A 23,240-nucleotide genomic window follows, 5' to 3' on the forward strand; every position below is an offset into this window, starting at 1 on the left:
TCTCGATTCTGAAGGAGTGACCGTATCTTACCCGCTCGTCTGTTTTTACAGGTGTGCACTTGAATACAGCTCCTACATCGAACGACGCTGCCGTGCCTGCACGTCCCCTTTCCATACTTATTTTTTAATCGCAATTTGAGTGACTTTCGGTGCCGTGATACATTGACATGCGATAGAGAGAAATGTTACGGGGGGCTGTTTATCAAGGAAGTATTGTCATCGTTCGAATAGCTGTAGGCTGCGTACTTTCCGTTGATAGCCGAGCTTGAACATCGGTGTCGAAGTCGTTGCTGTCCGCTCGCCTGAGAAGAAGAGCTGTGTTCATAAGGAGTACCCCCGAGAGGTACAAAGTTTTTCCTGTTTACGCTTGCAAGCACAGGAGACGCTGCTCCTCGTCAACAGAAAAATAATGCAACTTGAACAGTCATTAGCCACAAAAGCTCCGCTTCTGGTGATGCATATGGCATATTTCTTCCAACAAGAGTTTCCTTTTCCTGTCGTTGTTACTGCACCCAAAAACAGCCCAGTGGTTACCTGATGACCAATTCTTGTCCACCATAGCAATGAAGAAAAACAAAATCTGCAGCTTGGCTTAATACACGGCAAATCACTTGATAACGCCATACATACCAGCATCAAGAAAAAGACCCCAAGCCGTTGACCGCATGCCAGAGAGGAGGAATGCGTTGGTTGCAGGATCGGGCCTCCTCGCCTGATGCAAAGGTCTATACAGTGGAGGCCGGTCAATACACAAGGTCAAATACGATTCCACAGCCAGATACATTATCCCGCGTGGATCCAGTGGGAAATCCTTCCTTAACGTTCTTTGCAAGGCGTCCAAAAGATCATCCCTTCCCATGAGTGAAGAAAAACATGATCTGTTGTTTCGGGCTTCTTAAAAATCAGGCCATGTTAACCCCATGGTGTATAACAGCACCGTTCTTCTGTGAATGTCTTTATTAATAGCTTTACGGCGCGTAATTCAAAGAAATATGTTTTCACCCGTTTAAGTACCTGCATGTTTTTCACCAGCTTCAGTACATTTTCTCCCGGTCTTCCACTGTATATGGTCCTGTACAATGGCACTGGAAAAACAACGTCACATTAACCTCTGTACAGTTCTCAAAGGAAAAGCGAACAAGTAAGAAACGTACGCTATCTATACCTTCCTTAAGATAGCCGCGGCGTGCTATTATCAGGGGTTATGACGACATCTGGTAAGGTATTACTTAACCTGAGTTGGCATACCGTACGCAGAAACGCATCACTGACGTCATGGAAGAACAAGAATATATTTACCACCTGTTTTGCAAATAGGTCTGCTTAACCAAGGCATCCGTCCTTTCCGCAGCTGGACATATTGGTCCGGCTGCATCTTTCCCATTCCGAGCCCCATAAAAATAAGATAGTTATAGCGCGAAAACAGAACGCCGACAAAGGGACAAGAAGGAGACAAGCGTTTCGTCGTTCTGTTCTCACGCTATAACTATCGTCATATCATATTAACTAGCCCAAATCACCACACTCCCATATAAAGACCGCGAACACGCTTTGCAGCCTTTGCACGTTGATACACGATTAAAGCGCATCTGCATCACATACCACCGCTTCGTGGTACAAAACATATTGGACACATTGGCTCTAGCAAGAACAGACAGGTTCATGCCTTTCCACCTGTCTCCCTTTTCTTTCGTTTCTCTTGTTTGCGGTGACCAATACTCCTCGCTGCCTTTATAACTTTCAACGGGAACACCAAGGTATGTAGTCGGTGTTTCTGTCAGGCACACATTTGCGAAACAGGCCTGTTTCGAAGGCCATCTTCTATACTACAACCAGAGAAGTTTCCCCCGGTTTACTCGGCTCCGTCCGACGTTACGAAAATTCTTGACATTCATTGTTTCCTCAACACTTTTTTTTTTCGTTAACACACCGCAGTGTCATATGCATATGCCAGCAACTTGACTTCTGCTGCTACCAAGCTGAACCCATGTATTTTGTCGTTTTCACTGATTGCCAGACACATCACTTCAATATAAACACAAAACAAAAGGGGATTGAGGGGGCAGCCTTGACGCACAGAACACAATACGTGATAGGGGGCCCCCAAAGACTTAACATTTAAACGTGTTGTGCAGTTCTGGTACGCCAAGGCCACTCCCTGCCTGATGATAGAACTAACATTTCATGATCTAACATGACATACAGAATATCATGTGACACACAATCAAATGCTTTCTCCAGGTCCAGCTGGAGCACAGCAACGCCAAGTAACGCTTCGTCACAACTCCAGCACGCATCACATCCTGTGAATGTTAGTGCTTATAGTTCTAATAGTTCTGTTAGTGCTAATAGGTCTGCAGACAGACAGTCAACGGGAAAAAGTGCCCTAATGTTTCTATGAGAAACCACTACTTTACGTAGTAGACCAGGCGTCACGGCGCTTGCTGGCAGAGCATAGTCTGCGAGGATGCCATGCAGGTGAAGATGCGGTGCCCCGACGAGTCCGCCTCACCACAGGTGGAAGCAGCGCGGGCGAAACTTTAGCCTCTGTAGGGGCATCTGGTGGCATCTTCCTCAATCAGGTGCATGTCCCCAATTTCTTACCGTGATCCGGTGGTATCCATGCGGGAGAAGCTAACAACGACAGAGAGCAAAAGAAGTGTGAAAGGAGTTACAGCCACTTCCTTGAAAGCAGAGCCCCTTTGCCCGATGTAACTAAGCTAACGACGAATTTCAATATAGCAATGGCGTGGTTCACGCAGCAGCTTAAAAATGCATCAATGCGTATAGGGGACAAAGAGTGCGCTCGTCGAAAAGTGTATGCATAAGTACTTAATAAAGATTTTTTTTCAAAATAAATTTAGCTACATCCATGTCGGCTGTAACGCTGAATATGAAAATTGTTCATCCGATTCTCTACAGAGCTGTTTGAATTTTTTTTAGATAAACATGGAAAGCGCTGAAAGAAACTGCTGGACGGAATCAATCGATCAATCATTTATTTAATGAGCCCCGGAACAACCATTCGAACCATTCGGTTTGAGTTCAGGTGCAGAAAGAATAAAACAGCGAAAATCCACAATACTTTACAAACAGTCATCAGAAAAACAAATGTAAAAAAGGGAAAATGAACAGGCAAAAAGAAAGCAGCGCTAAATGGAAAGAACACAAATATAAGACTATAATAATGAAATTGGAGTAGAAAATAAGGGTGAATATAAGCAACTATGTAAAAGGCTTCTTGAAAGACAAAAAAGAGAAGAATATGTACTTTGTGAAGAACTATTCTGAGACAGAGCGAAGCTGAGGTAACAACAATGCCAGTGGACTGTGAAAAACATCATGAAAGTAACATTATAGAGAGTTTGTACTATCTGAGTGGTTGGAAGAAGAGGAAAGTTTAGGCGGAAGGACAGGGAGGCTAGCGAGTTCTTAGACCAGCTGGCTACCCTGTGCTGGGGAGAGGGGGGAAATAAAAGATGATAAAAAGAATTGTTGCAAAGAGAGAGTGAGAGAAATTACAAAAACCTGCGACAGAGGAAAGGCAACATCAAAGAGTATAGGACACTAAAGTCTGTCTCTGAGGCCAGTTGTCCGCAAAAAGCGTAGTAAGGCTTTCAAAGCCTTCTGGGCTGAGATGGGCTCAGCCAATGACCCGGAATCCTTTGTTCCGACAAAAGCCAATAATCCAGTCTATCCAGAGCTGCAGTCAGTTCTTGTCTTGGTGCGTTGAAATAGGTGCACTCACATAGAAGGTACGCGATGGTTTCTTCGCAGCTGCAGTAAGTGCACGTAGAAGAGCTGGCCATTCCATTGTAATAGGAGTATGCGTTAGTGAAGGCCACTCCAAGCCACAGGCGGCATAGGAGCGTTTCCTCAGCTCGAGATATCCCTGAGGGAAGACGAAGCTGCAGATCAGGATCAAAGTTATGCAGGCGCGCGTTTGTGAATTCTGTCGAGTTCCGCTGTACCAGTGTGAGATCACGTGCAAGCGAACGAAGTCTTGTAGCTGCGTCGGTTCTTGAGAACGGGATGGCTGTGTATTGGGTACCGTCGTGTGCAGATCTAGCGGCCTCATCTGCGCGGTCATTGCCATATATACCGCAATGACCTGGTAACCACTGATACACTATGTTGTGCTGTTTCTCTATTGCTTGGTGATGAAGAAGCCTTATTTCAGCTACTAACTGTTCATTAGGTCCATGGCGAAAGGGTGACATAAGACTTCGAAGAGCAGCCTTCGGGTCCGTGAAGATAGATTAAGTTCCCGAGGGTTCATCTATAAACTCCAGAGCTGCACGTATGGCGGCGAGTTCTGCAGCTGTCGACGACGTCAAATGCGATGTCATGAATTTAATTGTGATGTTTCTCGCGGGAATTACCACCGCCTCTGCTGAGCTTACTGAAAACACAGAGCCATCCGTGTAACTTTGAAGGCGTCCGTCGTGCTTCTCCTGCAGGAAGAGTAATGTGGCCTGTTTGAGGGCTAGATGCGACAACTTTTGCGCATTTTGGATGCCAGGAATTGTAATAAGGGCTTTGAGGGGGCGTAGGCACCACATTGGTAACGGTGGCCGTGCTGCTTGCGTGAAGTGCATTGGAAGCACTGCGAGATGCTGAGCTACAGTTGCGCTGAACGCTGAGGGGGCCTAGAAGTTCGAAGTGAGGCGAGATAATTTGATGGAAGCCGAGCGAAATGTGTTAGGTGCATTCTCAAAGCGTCTACGCGGATGTATGCGTTGACTGGATAATCACAAGCAATAATCACTGTCGCTGCTGTAGACGCGCATCTCGGGAGACAAAGGCATATTCACAGTGCTTGGACTTGGATCAACTGGAGGACGCGCAAGTTTGTTCTTCGGATCCCGCAAAGCACGGGTAAGCTGTAGCGCGTATAACCGAGGAACAGAACAGTGTAGAGTTGAAGCATTATCGTACCGATGCACCCCACGTTTTTCCAGCAAGATACCTAAGCACGTGGGTGATCATGGTGAGTTTCGTTTTCATGTGGGCGATGTGAGGGCTCCAGGAGAGGTCGTGATTAACTATGACTCCGAGGAATTAGTGTGTCTTCACGTAGTTGATCGTGTGTCCGTTGATTTTAATAACATATGAACTCATCGCCTTAAGCGTGAATGCTATAATCGAGCACTTCTCTGATGACAGCCATAGTCCCCGTTTTTCCGGGTACTATGTCGCTATTGTAGCCGCTCTCTGAAGCCAGTCACGCAAATGAAGGTGTGTTAAGCCTGACGCCCAGATGCAGATGTCATCTGCATATATTGATAGATGGACAGATTCTGGAAGTGCGTCAACTAGGCCGAGGAGAGTTAGATTGAAAAGTGTGGGGCTAAGAACGTTATCAATAACGTTATCAATCGGTCAATAAAGTTATCAATTGTGAACCACCCACGCCGAAAGCCCCTCATAGCATCAGGGTATACCTCGTGGTGCCTCAGGTACCTCTCTAGGCGAGTCAAAATCATCCTGTTCATCACTTTCTCGAAACAGCTGGTAAGCGCGATGGGGTGATAAGAGGTCAAGTCTAGATAAGATTTACCTAGTTTAAGCACAGGGACGAGGCGGCTGAATTTCCACGAATGAGGGACAAATCCGCTGCTTCACGAGTCGTTGTACATGGATAGAAGGCCCCTCGAGCAGCTTCACCGAGGTTGCAAAGAGCCATGTACGTGATCCCATCCGGACGAGGCGATGAAGACCAATTGCATGCCGCCAAAGCCGCTTGGAGTTCCTCTAGAGAGAAAAAGATGTCCCTTCTTGAATCTCTGGAGACTGTAGTGTTTTCTAGGTGACGCGTGGTGCACGCGGACTCCTGACCGGCAACTTTTATGCAGAAATCTTCTGCTACTTCAACTTTGGTGTGGCCTTGTTGGAGAGAGACACTTGAAGGGGCGATGTTGATGTGGCGATGTTCGTAGGGCGCGGCCGCATTGTCTTGCGTGTAAATGCAGCAAGGCAACACTTATATGTTGCCGCAGTTGTAAACTTAGCTGTTTACAGCACAGTTTGGTCACTGTGACTGTCTTCTGCATCTTGACTCGAACTTGAGAGCGGTTCACAAAAGAGGTCCAGAGGCAGATGTCATCTGCATACTGTAAAGATATTATACTGTCTTGGGCAGGTATTTTATAAGACAACTGTGCACCAGGTTCAATATTTACGGGCACAAAACACCACGTGAAGTCACTCTGCTAGTGTTCCATGCGGCACCACTTCGGTCACACTAAAAAAAACCTTTTGACTCTTAGCTGACCGCATAGGCGCGCCAACCTTCAGCTACCAATTCCGACTTTAGTTAGCACTTCTACAACTACGCCATGCGGTACAATGTGGCAGGCACCTTTCATGTCGAGGAATAACGATGTTGCGAGACGTTTCAGGCGTTTTTTGATAATGAACAAACTCTGCTAAATCGATCACGTTATCTGTGGGGGATCACCCACGCTGCAAGCTCGCCATAGCACCTATCTGGGTGCCCGTTGTACTATTCCAGGTAAAATTCCAAATGTGTTATAGCCTGTAGAGCATTATACTTTCTATAGTTTCTTTAACGCCGCTGGTCGCAGCATTGGGCTGGTACGAGGACAAATTTACCATCTTTTAATAGTGGTACGGAGGCAAGGCGTCACACCTAGGAGTGCAGTTTGGGGCTTGCCCGCTCCAGCGATCACTGCTCTGGCAAGCTCTTGTGCTGAGACCCTCCGATTTATAGCCCGACCCGTAGGAACACTAAGCCGACGAGACGACTATGCTGCTGGAACACTTCATCACCATCCAGCGGCCCGCTAGCCTTCAGCTCCGCGAAGTGAACCTCGGCACAATAGGCGAGAGTGTGTTAAAAAAGCATGTGTACGAAGGACGTGATAATAACCAAGCGTTAAAGAATTATGCGGACGGGCCCGTAACCTGCGGATCAGCTGCTTTGGCGGCCAACGTAACAGGTTACGTGCTCTTCAACAATTCCACCTATCTTTCTTCTTTCATTTAGTTTCAGGTTATTTTAACTACCTTGCAGCCTGGTTTTAACAGGCTGGCCGCCTTGTGTTGGCAGCCAACATAGCGCTAATAATACGCTAGACACAGTTGTGGGCCAAATATTGCGGGGTAAAAGACGGCGGTTGCCAAAACAAAACCTATGCAGCCCCTTACAAAGACTTGCACACTTTAAGCCCGGTTTTACGAGAAGCGATGGCGATTCGAGGTTTGGTATTTCATCTTTCAACGTGAAATCCGAAATATTAAATATGCAGAAGTGAGGAACCTATATAACCTAGCCTAACCTAACCTATCCTACCCTGTTCTGTTCTGCCTATTTATATACCTTCCTTCTTTCATTTGGTTTCAGCTTATTTTAACTACCTCGCAGGTTAGCCTTAACAGTGGGGACATCAACACGAACAGACTGAAAGATAAGAAGGGTACAAGCCAGAAAGAACACAGTTTGAAGACTCCTAATGCCGCTCAGTAAAGAAAGCTGTACAACACAGAGCAAATATTACAACAGAGACTCGCATTCCCACAAAAATACCTGCTTTTTAGGCATTCAATTCAGAACCGGGTGCCCTGCGAAAATATACGCATGATCTCATATTAATATTCATATTTCAGGAGGACGTCGGCGCCATTACAACACGAAGCTGTGAGAGCGAAGAAGGAACGCGCTTACTTCTGATGCGTGCAACTCTGATATCTCTCGTTCACAGATCTAGTTCCTTTGCCTCCAATCCTTTGACTTCTAGAGCAGCTGAGTCAACCTATTCTGGCCACCGGAATCACAAAAATACTGCATGTTCTCACGTATGATCAGCCGGAAAATGAGAAATTTGCAGGTAAATTCAGAGCGTCGGTTGTTCGCCAATTACAGTGTGCAAAGTTGCATATCAATTGTTCGGGCGTTAAGTGCAAACTGCACGATATGATTATGAACTACGCCGCAGCGAAGAGCACCGAAAATTTCGGCCTTGTGCGATTCTTTAACATGCTCCTAAATATGAGTACACGGATGTACGTGCATATATACGCAAGTAAAATAAAAAAATTTCCAGGGGTCACCTCTTGGCTGCGCTTTCTAGCATTTCGCCTCGATCGAAATGCAGACGCCGTGTTCTGGATTCCGTCCGGCCACCTCTAGTACAGCAGCTGAGCGTTATGACCACTGAACTACAGCAGCGGGTGCCGTGTGCAAGAAAAAGCGTAATAGTAAAACGCATGCAAGCAAAATGGCTTCCCAGGGAAATGACACGAAATATACATACTTTTTTTTTCTAATTTTCCTCAGGTTCCTGTTAACAGTGCGGGTTTTATGCGATAAAACAAGGATCGAAAATATGCATGATGTTACATTACCTTGCTAATTATTTTTAGTAGTATCTTGTGCGAAAAAAAAGCATCAGCCAAGTTATCTGATTGATTTAATGGCAACAGAACTCAATCCAACAATTTAAATTTTATACGTTGTACCTTTACAGCTAGTATTAAGGTCATGGCTACTTGCATGAACGGGACGATAAGACGGCATATAGGATCACGCCAGCACAGTCCCTGTCCAGTTATCGTTAGCAGTCATGTCCTGTTATGCTAGATGCCCATAAAAATGTTACCTGGGGTTTTCAGTCCAGAAATCACGATATAATTGTGAGGAACGCCGTTGTGTAAGGCTGCGGAAATTTCGACCATCTGGTGCTTGTTAAGGCGCAGTGAAATGGGACGGTACACGAGCTTCGACGATTTCGGCCTCCGCCGAAATGCAGCCGTCACGGTTTGCATTGAACCCAAGACCTACGGAGCAGTAGCCGAGCACCATAGCCACTGAACCTCCGTAGGAGAACTATGCTAGATAGTAAGTAGCCCAACATTGTAGATTAAGGAACCATTACGACCTTATATTCATTTACAACCCAGTATTAGGTGAGTTATCATGGTTTCCCTACCGAGGCATAACGGTTCGTGTTCGCTCCATGGACGTTCTTGAAGCGCAGGCGTCTGCACACTCCATAGATGTAGTTTTGATTGCACTCGTACTCCACGTGGCAGCATAGCAAGTTGACTTGGCGGACAGCAGCGAGTGGTCATTGGCCATCGGCAGTGGAAAGTCAGAGAAGAATCTGTTGTTAGGAAAGGAATAAAACGAGGTATTTGTAGAATTAAACACTCAAGTAAAGCTGAGCTAAATGTTTCTCTAATACAGGCGTGCATTTCGCACACGTTTTTTTTAACACGTAAGTGCTTTATGCCATGGCCCACCACGGATCTGTTGACGTACTCCGTCATGAATATGACGTTGTAAAATATGAACGAATGGTTTGCAAAGAAAAACTAGAAGAAGAAAAAATCTCCTATCCACGAAGTGAATGATAATGAGTGGGTGAAGCACGGGGAGATCAGGCGTTCTCCTACGTCATTCAAAGCGGGTAAGTGAACAGTTTTAAGTGTATAGCTGTATTCATACATAACGCTCATTGGCGGGACTTTGCCTTCCACCAGGAAATCTTTACAGGTAAAGAGCAAACCATGTACTCGCTGTGAGCTTCGTCATCGATGGCAAACTCTTCCAAATTCTTTCTGTCATAGATGTAGTCGAGTCGAATCACAGCCCATAGCAGACTATGCCGGATTGTTCAAACTGAAGCCCCAGTACTCACGCACTGCAATGCTGGCTGCGGCACTACTGTATAGAAGCGCTGGTCTTTCGTCGCTCGTAATCGCCTTGCGAGGCGGGCACAGTCGGCCTGGCGTCTGCGCGGCTTCAGTGGACGCGGCTGAGAAAAAAAAATGGCAGCATATCCACGGAGTGAATGATGGGGAGTGGGGCGAAGCATTCGTCCGTCCATTCGTTCTTGCTTCCGTCCGTTCCTGCGTACGTCTGTGTAACCGTCCATGCGTCCATCCACCCGTCCGTGCGTGCGTCTGTTCGTGCGTCCGTCCCTGCGTTCGTCCATGCATCCTCGCCTGCGTCCGTTCATGCGTCCATCCGTGCATCTGTCTGTGTGTCCGTTCGTCCATCTATTCAGCACTCCAAGTACCACCATCTCGCATCTTTTCGTCATATATTCTTCATATAGAAGCACCGCCATCCAGCGGACATTTCAAGGACTAAACGGGAGGTGGCACATGCACACTTTCTTACGGCTTGCGCTTCGGGTTTACTTCCCACCTTTAACCACCTCGAGTTCATGATATATACTAGTTTACTGTATTCATGGCAGTGCGACCCAACGCTCGCTAAACCTTTCTAAAACCAAGGAGATTACACCCAGCGAGTATAACGTAGCAACCCTTTCTTGTCAGATCGTGCTCAATGTACATGCCAATAGCTGCTAATGGGGATCGCAGCGTGCGCGTTACCTAAAGGCCGAATGCTCCTGTCTCTCATTCCCCCTTAACAGCCATTAACATGTGCATTGAGCACTATATTTTATTGTTCAACAACGCACAGAAGAAATCTCTCACCGGAACCACCTTGGAGGTCAAAATCGTAAGGACCGCTATTTCGGGCATGTGCCACTAGCGGTTACGTTCCACGAGGGACGCACAAGCCACGCCATAAGGAGCTTCGCCCCTAAAAGGCGTGGAGGGCTTTTCACGGACAACCGACGTTTTACTTCCAGCGTCACGAGCTTCGATCCGGAAACAGGCACCACGAATGGTAAGTCATACCGACGTCGAGTACCACGGCACTCGTGAAAGAGGCGTCCGTGGTGGTGCCGGGCACCGAAAATCGTTCTATAGGTGTGGGTTTGGCGTAGGCGCGATCCGCCAGAATCGGGCTTAATAGGCACCCGATTCTCACGCACCAGGGGAGCTACATTCTACGCGTTTTATCGTAGAACGGGAAAGCGATAGAAGGGAAGAACGAGATGAAGACACACAGGGTTAGTCGAGGCCATAGCCTGACGGTAAAGATGTGAGAATAGCCACAGAAAGGGTATAAACCGGGTGGAGGCCTCGGTCTATCAATAAAATAGATACGAAAACGGCCTTCGGAGGACGTGGGTTAGACCGAAACGTAACCGTTTAAGCCCGGAGAATTGCATTAACCTGATTTGCATCGGCTTTACCTAAATCTCGCACCGATAGTTTGAGAAAATCACCACTAAACTGGATTGGATTGGATTGATACGGCTGTAGCCTTTAGATCGGGCGCTGGTCTTTGTATTTGACGCAACCTTGCGTAAGTTCACTACATTAACGCAAATAAAGTGCTTGTGTCAACACTCTCTTCAATCGCAAGTTTTTTTTAAACAATGCCTGTGATTGCTGATGTTCAGCTACGATAATATTGTATTTCATATGCTAAAAGCACTTCTGTATTAATTATCTCCTTTGCCCATTGGCTTTTAGCTCCCTCTGGTCCTTCGTTTTGATGGCAGACTGCTTATAAATGAGCCCCAAGATGTCCAACCACTAATGTCACAACCACTAATGTCAGTATACACAACCACTAATGTCACACACACGGTCACACAACCACTAAAGTATACAACCACTAATGTCACACGCACGGTCCTTGCTTTCCTACCGACATGGCTGAGGTGACTACGAAATTCGAAGAGTGGCGGGTAAAGGAGAAGGCGGTGAGAGCAAGACCATACAACGCGACCGGGTTTCACTAAAGGCGAATCTCCAACTTCCCGTAATTATTTTTATTTTTTTACGTAAGAAACATAGACGCGTTTGTGGGACACCATTCATTATCTGCAGGAGTCGCATTACTTGGCTACGTATCCTTCGCCTTAGTGTAAAAAAAAAAAACAATTCTTTCTGATCAGAGTGTAAAGATAACGCGTTAGACTTGCGATGTCGGCTAAGTCTGAAGCTGAACAACCACTGTGCCGTTATCACATTGATTTGATTTATTTATATGCGGGGTTTAACGTCCCAAAACCACCATATGATTATGAGAGAAGCCGTACTGGAGGGCCCCGAAAATTTTGACCACCTGGGGTTCTTTAACGTGCACCCAAATCTGAGTGCATGGGCCTACAACATTTCCGCCTCCATCGGAAGTGCAGCCGCCGCAGCCGGGATTCGATCCCGCGACCTGCGGGTTGGCAGCCGAGTACCTTAGCCACTAGACCACCGTGGCAGGTGCCGTTATCACAGTAATGAAACATTCCAGCCGAAGGTAAGGGATATTGCGGCGCACTAAGATGGTAATTTTTCACAAAACACACGCAAGCTTCGTCGAAAGCAAATTTCTTCGCATTTTTACCCGCATAACAATTTCGCCTAAACCTTTTGTCCTGATAAGCGGGTTCCGAGAAAGAATCAATAACTTCTATTCACGACGTATAAAGCATGGAACTCAACACTGGAACAAGAAAATGAATTGGAACTTGCTCTCTATATACAAACCTAATGAGTGTGCCTTCGCAGTATGCTGAAAGCTTGCTCTTACATGAGGGTTTGATGAAAGGCTATTAAAGTGAAAAGCTCTACAACAAAGAGGGAGACAAAAAAAAACATCTCTTAAAAAGGAATGATCGGATAAGCATGGCGAGATAAAGACTTTTTTAATATTTAAAAATATAAACATAATTTCTGTACCCAATCTTTCTCATCAATTCCTTGTTTACGTTCGAGCCCGGCCCCGTGCGCAGCGTAATATTTTTTTCGCAGAGCCCTATTTCTCTTTCATCCCACCAGCGACCATTGTATATTGAGTTTTTTTCTTTAATAAACTGGCTCACTATGGTTTCTATAGGGTAGGAAATTTGAAGCTCGAAAGCAGTGCTTTGTTATCGCACACGTCACACGTGGTGCGTGTCCTTGTCCCACACAATGCACTTCCGCTGTTATCATAAGCGTAATTGACCGACCGCCCTTTCATCCACATCGCATTGAGCTGGCTTCGCGGTTCCATGTTTCACACCTATTTAAAATTTCAATTAGGTTCTTAAGACGCTTATCCGTGCGGAAAATTACCGCAATACGCACTTTTAAATACGTTGATTGATTGATTGATTGATTGATTGATTGATTGATTGATTGATTGATTGATTGATTGATTGATTGATTGATTGATTGATTGATTGATATGTGGGGTTTAACGTCCCAAAACCACTTCATAATTATGAGAGACGCCGTAGTGGAGGGCTCCGGAAATTTCGACCAGCTGGGGTTCTTTAACGTGCCCCAAATCTGAGCACACAAGCCTACAACATTTCCGCCTCCATCGGAAATGCAGCCGCCGCAGCCGGGATTCGAACCCGCGCCATGCGGGTCAGCAGCCGGGTACCTCAGCACTTTTAAATACGTAACTATAGCGCACACGACGTAATCCTTATTGTAATAATTATGGTCATCATGAGGAAAGCAGCCTTTTGTATACTCTCTCACTGTGCTGAAAGTAGCCACTTCGCTCTTTAAACAGCGCTCAATCACGGGTATCCTAGTTATTTCTTACTGCTTTTTTGTCTACTTCATCTTTTTATCTAATCTTTTTTTTTCTCCAGTATGCCTTGTAGGAAGCGGCTAAGCGTGTTCGGGAGATAATGGCGCCATGATTGCGCAGACGTTTATGCTAATCTAACGCGCGTGCTCAGTCTCGTCATATAACACGCCAACTTCTGGAAGCTGTTCCGCAACTCTTTGCCTATTTCTCAGCGTTGCGTCGAAGAACAGCAACGTTACTAGATTGTGCAAATAACTTGAGAATATAAGCTGACTACTTTACTGTAGACATCGCGAGTTATATCAATGACAATTTTCAATGCAAGCGAAAAGCGAGAGCTTGCGGAAAGTTAAACGTGCTCTGGTTAAGTGTGAAATGCTGCAGGGATGCGCTGCGCGATCTTTTCCCTCGTATGTGCAGCGCTTCAGGTTCCACCTAATATATGAGCGTATCAATTTGCAGCATTCGCCCCTAAACAAAACGATGTTCTTTAGAAGTTGTAGCAATATGAACATGAGCAATTCTGTTCTAATGGCAGGTTGAGAGCGCTCCCTGTATGTTCCATTTGCAGGTCCGGTTCAGCTTTGTCGCGGAATCCACTCCACAGAGCAAATTTCAAGGGCGAAGCTCCTTACGCCGTGGTCGTATACGTCCCGTGTCGTCGTAGTCGTCGTAGCAGCCAGTTGAATATAGCGACGTTTTCGTCATTCATACACGAACTAAGGAACGTCAGGGCTTGCAATGGCGTGTGCAAGATGTAGTGCGTGTGTGTGTTTTCTTTTTGTGATTTCAAATCGCCACTTCGTCTCCTTCCATGCTTTTATTTATTTCAGCTCACAAGAGCATCATGCTAAGTTCGTAACCAGTTTCCGTTGCTTGCTCTTTTTTCAAGGTACCTTCACGTAGACGCGTGAAATTTAGTTTACATTACGCGCGTCAGTAGAAAAAACGTTGTCAAACACAATGAAAAGAAAATTTATCCGCCAATATACCGAAATTGTTTCTCAGCAACTTCCTCGAACAGCTGCACTTTTATCCGCGTTAACATTTGTTCACAGTATATTAGTTTTTGAAGCATATTAACGAAAAACACCGCGATAATATGCAGTTTTATCTGCAGTTGTGATTTAGCCCTCGCGTGTGTGTACCCCCCCCCCCCTCCTCTTCTCTTCATGTCGTCCACCTTGCGATATCTGTCGTTGCAATCGATCTGCGTGTGTTGCTGTTTCCTTCTTTCCCTGACTCGCAACTCACGCTGTCATCGATGCTCACAATATGCGACACTTCGCTTACAGCACGGCACGGCCTGAATTCCCGACGCCCGAACAGCTTCGTCGGAACGGTGACATCTCTAGCTGACATTCACATCAAGCCACGGTGAAGCAGTCGCTGCTCGTTTCCCGCCATTCCTGCAATGGCTACCCGCACAGTAAGCATAACGAATGCGACAAAGTGGGTTGTCAGGAACACGGACACTTCGAGGCGCAAATCTTCTCGAGCACTTTCAGCCCAAAGTGCAGGCCTGTGTACTTTTAAAGGAACCGCGGATCGCTTTCCAGCTGTCAACATCATTTGTCTTTGCCTCCGAGACAGCCGTTTCGTTTCGACTTTGGCGTCCCATTTTCCGGTCCAGTTACAGCCGAAGCATATAACACCCACTTTACGGCAAGGTGAGCGCTGAAATGGCACTGAAACGCTGCTACGGTATTCCTCGATTTGTCGTGGTTAAGCTAGATTGTACATAATAGAACAGGGGAGTTCCCGGAATGAGTTTCAAAAAGTGAAGACCGAATAGCGTCAACCAGTTTGCACTGCTGCGGTCGAAGGTTTGACCCCTAGTGAACGAAAATTTTTTTTCGTGCGCTTAAATTTATTTCCAGTTCTTTCACAACTGCTTAATAGTAAAAAAAACTACTTAAAAAGTCCAGATTAATTGTCTGCTGTCATTATCGGGATGTAATGATCCCTCCAATAAGAAATCAAAATTTTCGTTAAATATCTCGCCTATTTACAGAAACTTGTTACTAGATCAGAACACGGGTCACGCGCGGTGCCGTAGTTGTTCGCCACCCGCGCCAGTGTCCGTAATCAGTATAAAAAAAAAGAACCAATTTATAAAACACCAATTACACCATGGGATTCGAACCCGCATCCGCTGCGTGTATTCCCAGTATTCTACCACTAAGCAACGACAGCACTTGGAGCTCGATTCTAAACTGGCCTTTGGCAGGCTTGATGTCGAGAAAGAAATCGTGTTAATGTAAGTAATAAAGCGCTTTAGGAACAGCCAGGCGTCACAGAATGTGAATTGCGTAACCAGCGGGTCGTCCAATGCTCCAAACCATTACAAGAATTGTTCTTTATCACCTTTTCACTGTAGGGCATACTTACTTCACACCTAATTTTTTTTATCGTAGTCAGTCTCTGCCTTACGCTCTATTATTTACATTAACGCGATTCCTTTTCCGACATCAAGCTTGCGATGGCCATTTTGCAAAGGAGTTTCAGGCACCAGCGTAGCTCTGTGGTAGAATACTGCACTGGCACGCAGGAAACCCGGGTTCGAATCCCATTTTGTCTGCGGTAGTTTTCAACTTATTACTTTTTATTGTTACTTCGTGCGATCGTGGTTAAGAACACCGGCGGCGGCAGCCGACAACTACAGCACAAGCGACCCTTGTGATCTCATAACAGCTTTCGCTGTAAAAGAAAAACACCAGGCCTGCGTGGCAAGCGCTGAACAGTCACAGCGAAAGCAAGAAGATCGGCCATTCAAAGCCTTTTCTAAACACCTATTGGATAACTGCTGCAAGCATACTTGCTTGCTACCCACTACGGCATTAATAGTAATAAAAAATGGGGTAGCAATCTGGCATTTGCTATGCTATTTCTCGTCATTCTTCTGAGAAGCGTGTTGTCCACTGCACACTTCTTAGGAATTCTGTGCAATTTTTTATGAGGTGGCTGATGACGATAAGGAATTATGGTTGAAGTGGGTATGCGCCACAGCTAATCGCTGAACAAGAACAAGCTTTTGTAATTTGCTGGAGCATTGGACAACCCACTCGTAATGCTATTCGCACTGTGCGACGACTGCTTGTTATTTCGCTGTCATAAAACACTGTATAAGTCGTATAAAGCGATTGCTTTAACGACATCAAGCATGTCTAAGGAAAGCTTGCCAAAAAAGTCCTAATCACCGGCGTGGCTGAGTGGTAGAATAACAGGCTGGCGAACGGCGGATCCGAGTTCGAGCCTCACTGTGTCATTGGTACTGCATTTTTTTTTTACTAATTTAGTTCGTTATGGTTTAGTTCGTTATGGTAACTACGGCAGCGCGCGACCAGAGTTTTGATCTCATAACAGCTTTCGCTGCAAAAAAAAAAAAAATGAACGAAATTGCTAACAAGTGTGTAGCGGATACGACGCTTCTCTCAAAAATGAAGAATAGTATAGTGAATACAGGCCTATACTACACAAAAGTTACCTTTATTTAAGGCGTAGTGGGTACCCAGCAGTGTGCTTGTAGCAGTTACCCAAGGAGTGTTCATATAAAAAGCTCTGAAAGGTCGCTCTTCTATAGCTTTGGTTCTGACTGTGCTGCGCGTTCTTCGCAGACCTGCTGTTTTTTGTTTGTTTTTTTCTGTGACCCTATGTTTCAATCTCTATCGAGTGGTGACGGCTATAGTCGCCAGTGCATTACATGTCATGTCACAAATTCAGCCTCTCTCTTTCATAACTCAAGTAACTACAAATGCAGGCAGGCCATTCAATAAGAGCAGTGCCACTGCTTTCGAAAACACAAGCTAACCAGGCTAAGCCTAGATAACATGTCCATAAATAGATTTACTTCAGTTATTTGGTATGGGTGATCCCGATGAGATACTATTTTAAAAATCGTTAATGGGCTCATCGATTCTCATGAGCTATCATAATACTCCACGACCCCTCGAAAAAAGTTATGGATCTCATGTCTCTTTATTGCTGGAATTAATATCTATCACAATTTTAGGAACAGTGTCCTGCCAATGTATTACAAAGATGGTTATTCTTTCTGATAACCGCGAGCTCAAATTAGTCGCTGCGCAAGCTTTACCTTGCCCAATGACAGGCACTTCAATGCATCGTCTTTTTTATTGATATGGGGGGGTTTAACGTCCCAAAACCACCATATGATTATGAGAGACGCCATAGTGAAGGGCTCCGAAAATTTTGACCACCTAGGATTCTTTAACGGGCACCCAAATCTGAGCACGCGGGCCTACAACATTTCCGCCTCCATCGGAAATGCAGCCGCCGCAGCCGAGATTTGAACCCGCGACCTGCGGGTCAGCAGCCGAGTACCTTAGCCACTAGACCACCGCGGCGGGGCAAGCTCTGAGGACTGCCGAACAGTGTATGGAGTACATAAATGCCTTGCCGTTAGTTCTCCAAGTGACGTACGCTCCGCGTCGTAGTAGTTAAGCGGCGGGGCAATGCATCTTTTGATCTTTTGATCAGCGAAACATTCAAAGGCCCTGTTAGGGCTGCCATGTGCAGCCCTTTCCGGGAATCAACTTTTATCTCAAAAGACAAAGTGCACTGTATTATATAGCTTATGAATAGACAATATTATTTCTTGTCTTTGAAAACCCGAAGAAAATTAACAATGAAACGTTCTTTTGTCATAAGATTTACAGCAATTACATAACTAAGATTGAACTCCTTATTTCAAAATTTTAGCGTTATAGTTCTTCCTGCTTAAACGAGTGATACAAAAATCATCAGGCATTTGATAATTCTGACAATAGCACAGTTTGCAAAATAAAAAAGCGGCAACCAGCTCAGATCTCAAGGGAACACCAAGTCTGCTTTAAGTAATTTACGAAGAGTTGAAAAGCTCCATTTTTATGTCATATATACGTCATGCTTGAATCAATCATTCACGTGAGCGCGCAAGCAAATAGCACGAAACATAATACTAAAAAAGCCATACAAAACAGAATACTAAAAAAAACATAAGCCCTCCTTTTTCTCGGTATCTTTGGTGCAAACTTACAAACAACAAAATGTTTCACGCATCTAGTTCTCCACTCAATTACTCACTTCAATGAAATAACGCCGGTTCATTGCGATTAGCTGTTTTACGTATGTGTATTTGATTGAAGAAAAACTAAAATGGACGACAAAGACAGACTACACTGGTGCCGGCGCTCTCTTTATTCAAGCGAAGCCTTAAAAGAGGCTGACATCAGAGCCGTTTTAAATTCATTTGCCGAGTTTCGCTCTGTGTACTACGCGACGCGCCAACATCGTCCGTACGGCGAGTGCGATCATTTACTGAAACTGACTTTGTTCGGCTTCAGCTTTTTTTTTCTTTATCGAAGGCAAACTATTGATAGATTGTACGTGACGTCATGAATGCACAACATGGCTTCAAGCATGGAGGCTTATATGATGCCAAGGCAGTATAACCACGCGGAGATTAACCAACTTCACTGAGATAACAATGCCACTGAAACTTTATGGGTCTCTGTGCATGAATAACGAAGGAACCAGCATGCGATATACTAATAACAGTAGCGTGAAATAAAAAAACTTCGTGTCCCGCCAAGCGGCTGCCCCAACATGGCTGTTTGCATGACGTCAGTGTAAGCCATCTATTGGTAATGACAGCCAAAGTCTGACATTCAGCTTCAATGGCAAACTTCTGCGTCACAGCATGAAAAGATAAAAATCCGTGGACACAGGCGTAGTGTCACTGGTGCTGTTTTGACAAGCCAACTTTTTTTTTTCAAGGGTCCAACTGAAGACAAGTCTGTTTGCCGAAACCTATGAGCTCCTTCAACAACCCATTTTCAAGAATTCTTCACGTCTTCAAGGCTCCATCTTCCCTTGAACGTCTGCTCTTCTCGCTTCACCGGCATCTCAGTATAACAATTTCTCCAGCTTTGCGCACCAAAACCACGATAGGATAATGAGGAACGGTGTAGTGGATGGCTCTAGAAATTTCGACCAACTCGGGCTCCTCAACGTGCACCTAAATCTAAGCACAAGGGCCTCAAGATTCGCCATCGAGATTGCGACCACCACGGTCGGGATCATACCTGCGACTTTCGGGACAGCAACCTAGAACAGCAACCATCGTAAGACGGCGATGGCTAGGAGAATGTCATGTACACAGCTGGGATTCAAGAAGAGATATTAGACTTACCCGGATAGTTCGTATCCTGGATCACACCTGCAGGAGGCTACTGTGAGAGCTCGCCGCTTGTCAAACTCGCTTGTGAGTACAAGGGCGTGGCCGAGGGTGGACAGAACGCCACTGCAAGCGTAAAAAAAGACTAAGGAATTGTTAGAGTATTCTGCAGCCACCGTTGTATGAGCTATTCATGCTCCAAGCTTTAGGACACTTCTACCTGTATCACACAAGCACGTCAAAAATTTAATTAAAAAAAATATTACCTGAATTTAAAATTGGCCCCGCGTATTTCATTGTATACAGTTGCGCCGAGCGAAAAACACAATCGAAATGCTAAGAGAAAAGGAGAAGTAGTTCTAATGCCTTTGTTCCGAGTGCTCAGCGTCTTCTCGCCTTGCACAACTACACAGTGAAATGTCGTATACCGACAAACCCAATGTGAAGCTAGCTATCTTTTTCCTAGCCGGTACGGAGACGAAGCTTTGCTAAGATACAGGGAATGAGTAAAGCCTTGCCTGCGGCGCTACGCAGTCCGGATTTCAGGAGACAACTTTGGGCAGTCCGACGGTCCCAGACGTGGCGGAGAGGTTAGGCCTATTCGTCCCGACGTTGGAGCGGCTCGCTACGTGCTATAGTTTACGCCTGACGGACCTGAACTAGGTTTTTCTTTACCATACCATCTGCTCTTTTTGGTTGAACAAACTTGAATCTGAAAGGTTGAACGATTGCATCCGCTTCATATTGTACACATCAACGTTGGTACACATTCACGCCACTTTATCACAACGGCTCAGGAGCAATGGATACTGCTGCCGTCGATGCTGCTGTACTCACCGGCTCGACGCAAGACGGCAAGCAACTTCGTACCACTGTTGCACCAGTATGAAATTCATGGCGAGGAAAAAAAAGTGCAAAGTTAAAGAAACGCGAAAAGCCACAGGATAAGCGCGCATCTAACCACTGAAGGCATGCCTGAAGAAAACGCAAAGTCATAGGTGGTCAAAATCAGGCGTTAACCAAAAAAAGAAAAGATAGGAAAATCTCAGATTCGCGCATCTAAAAAACTTATCGCTGCTTCGTGTAAGACAAGAAAATTCTGTGCAGGAGATAACTGTGTGCGAAAACATTTTTGTATGACCTCACGTATGACGTTCTACAATTTGAATTAAAGCCAGCGTTCTTTCTGGCTTTGCAAAAGTATATCTTTGTTGATAGCGCCATAGCTTCGCCCGGGTCCCTGGGAGAGGAGGGTACTGTAACCCAAGCCATGCCGCTTCATGGTTATCGCTATTTGGTCTGCGTATCACTATCATAGAGTAACATGAAAATGACAAGAGTGGTCACTCGGGCAAAAAGCGGTGGAGCTACGCATTGCACGCCAGCCGTAAGATAGCAAAACATCACTCACTGCTTCAAGGAAACGCGCGTACTAGTTATTTACTACGCTACCTTTTCTAGTTCACTACCTTTTCACTATACTACCTTTTCTACGTGTTTTTGTGACTGTGATTGTGGCCTGAATTCGTCTTTATCGTCAGCGATTATACGGTGCGATATTGTCGGGGTGGGATCAGGCATAAATCGAATGCGAGAGAAATGCACATGGTGTCGACGCGATGGCAACGTTGTCGCGCTCCGTGTTCATGAGCATTAAGGGCAATGAAGTACGGACAGCAGCAGGGAGACGCCAGAAAAGATGTGCGATAACGTTCCCAGCGTGCGTCGTGGTGTTCACTTGTTTCGTCTGCCTCTCAGATTGGGTGCTGCTAGGTACGAACGCCATCCTTACTTTGTAAAGTGCGTATTACATTCGTCCTCGAAGCCAACATTTCTCGCATTGTGCTGTTCGACTCGGAGAAATTTTTCGTGCTCTTCGTGTATTATTTTCGCAGACTGCTTCCCACAAAAAAGCAAAAAAAAAAAACTCTTTGGAATGCTGCTCAGCACGCTTGCGAGAAAATTATTTTATAGATCAACAAAGTGAGTTGCTGCTCGCGTTGTTAGGTTTTATTTGTGCCGGTACACATATTTGTATTCAGTGCATGAGTGAAATTTTGTGAAAAGTATGGTTATGCTTTGTGTAGTTATCTCTGGCGTTCGCACACTGCTTAAAGCTCTGACGAGCGCAATTAGAGAGAAGTGGTAAATCCAGAAAAAATGTTTGTTAGCTAAAACTATGACGTAGTCTTTCGAATAAACAATCCTGCCTCGTTAACAGCTGCCATTGCAACGAAAATTCCTTTGTTTTTGCTGGGGCAACTGCTTGTACCTGTTTTCGCGAAAGGCAATGTTGGGTGTAGCAGAAAACATGCGCGAAAGCGGGAAGGAAAACGTAAACAACTTTTTTATTTTCTTTGTTTCGTTCATGCCGACGACGTCGAGTGCTGCGGCAACTATTGCTGTGTTGCGTTGAGCACTGTATGTGTAGTTGTGAGTTTTTAGTGCAGTTTTATTGTTCTGTGAGTCTTCCTACAATGTTGCCGATATGCTTATTTCTTGTGTGTAATTTGTACTCGTGGTATGGCAGCTGTATTTTCGCGTCTTGCAGTGAAATGAACCTATCTCATCGTGCCCGCGTTCATAAAACACTAAGAAAGGGGCCATGTGCTTCCCCAAAGTAATTGATGTGTGGGGTTTAACGTCCCAAAACCACCATATGATTACGAGAGACGCCAAAAACTTCCCAAAAGTATCCCTTGAAAATAAAAGTTTTCTCTCCTCCAATGATTTTCACGTTGCACAGTGGTTGGTAGCGTGTGCTTGCTGCTTTGGTGGAGCCACTTTTACGAAGGTCGTTGGTGCAGGCGAATGACCGATAATAATAATAATAATAATGTGTAATAATAATGTAATAATAATAATACTCTCAGAGACAATCACGCACATAGAAGTGGTCTCGGACGCTGTATACTATGTCTAGTCGCTAGAAAATGGCCTTCGGGACATCCTTTTTGTGTTGTCTCCCATCTCCGAGCGAGCCGCCAAAGAAGAGGGCAGCACTGTCGCGCTCGTGAGCCATGACGTAACGAACGGCTGGCGGTGCGAGCATCTGCATTCCGGTGGAAGACACTATCCCGTCGTCAGGTGTGCGCGAAGGCGGCATACTTGAGGCTTCTTTTGCATAGAGCTTAAACAAAAACGTGCAACGCCTGAAAGTGTGTAAGAAAACGGCACTGTTCCTTGCTTCTCGTGACGTCACAGGCGCCATGGAAAAAATGTCTGTCGAAGCTGGTGGGCGGGATTCAAAGCCGGTAACTTATAAGGCATGTTTCGCGCAGCAATATTCTCTTACGGCCCACTTTTCTAGTCTGCATAGGACAGTGACATAGCGAGGAAGAGAAGTTCAAGCTCCCCCCGAAGTTTTTGTTTTTCTTTAGTTTTGCGCACCCTAAATTTGCACGGGCGAGCGTGCAAAAAGTATAGCTAACCCCATTGAATCTTTCCTGAAAAATGTCTGCTCACAAACCTCGTTTAAAAACAATAAACCGTCTACTTTTCGCTGAAAACTAAGAATTGTTCAGGGACCGTGTGCTAGCCCCCTTGAAAAGGGCCCTACAAGAACCACTGAAAGAACAGACCAAATATTTTTTGTCTCCAGGTGCCTTTCGTATTTTTGGCACAGTTTTGACACCAGCGATCTTTTCA

General features: G+C 45.4%; 1 protein-coding gene across 3 annotated transcripts; it reads right to left on the reverse strand.

Annotated features, from left to right (window-relative positions):
• Positions 1–864: 864 nt before the first annotated feature.
• Positions 865–20,555, reverse strand: LOC142771255 (uncharacterized). 3 transcript variants are annotated; one of them, XR_012885847.1, is made up of 5 exons: positions 20,430–20,555; positions 19,608–19,718; positions 8,952–9,125; positions 2,418–2,634; positions 880–1,085 (listed from the first exon to the last, which is right to left on the reverse strand). XR_012885847.1 is itself a non-coding variant. In XM_075872728.1 (4 exons), exons 1-4 carry the CDS (start codon positions 20,546–20,548, stop codon positions 2,601–2,603), a joined length of 438 nt encoding a protein of 145 aa, XP_075728843.1. In that variant the 5' UTR covers positions 20,549–20,555; the 3' UTR covers positions 865–2,600. The 3 variants fall into 3 exon arrangements, 2 of the variants coding, with proteins under 2 accessions (XP_075728843.1, XP_075728842.1); XM_075872728.1 differs by having other exon boundaries at positions 865–2,634; XM_075872727.1 differs by lacking the exon at positions 2,418–2,634 and having other exon boundaries at positions 884–1,085.
• Positions 20,556–23,240: the final 2,685 nt, after the last annotated feature.

Source organism: Rhipicephalus microplus, chromosome 9 (genome assembly GCF_043290135.1).
Source record: "Rhipicephalus microplus isolate Deutch F79 chromosome 9, USDA_Rmic, whole genome shotgun sequence".
In the NCBI taxonomy this organism is placed as follows: domain Eukaryota; kingdom Metazoa; phylum Arthropoda; class Arachnida; order Ixodida; family Ixodidae; genus Rhipicephalus; species Rhipicephalus microplus.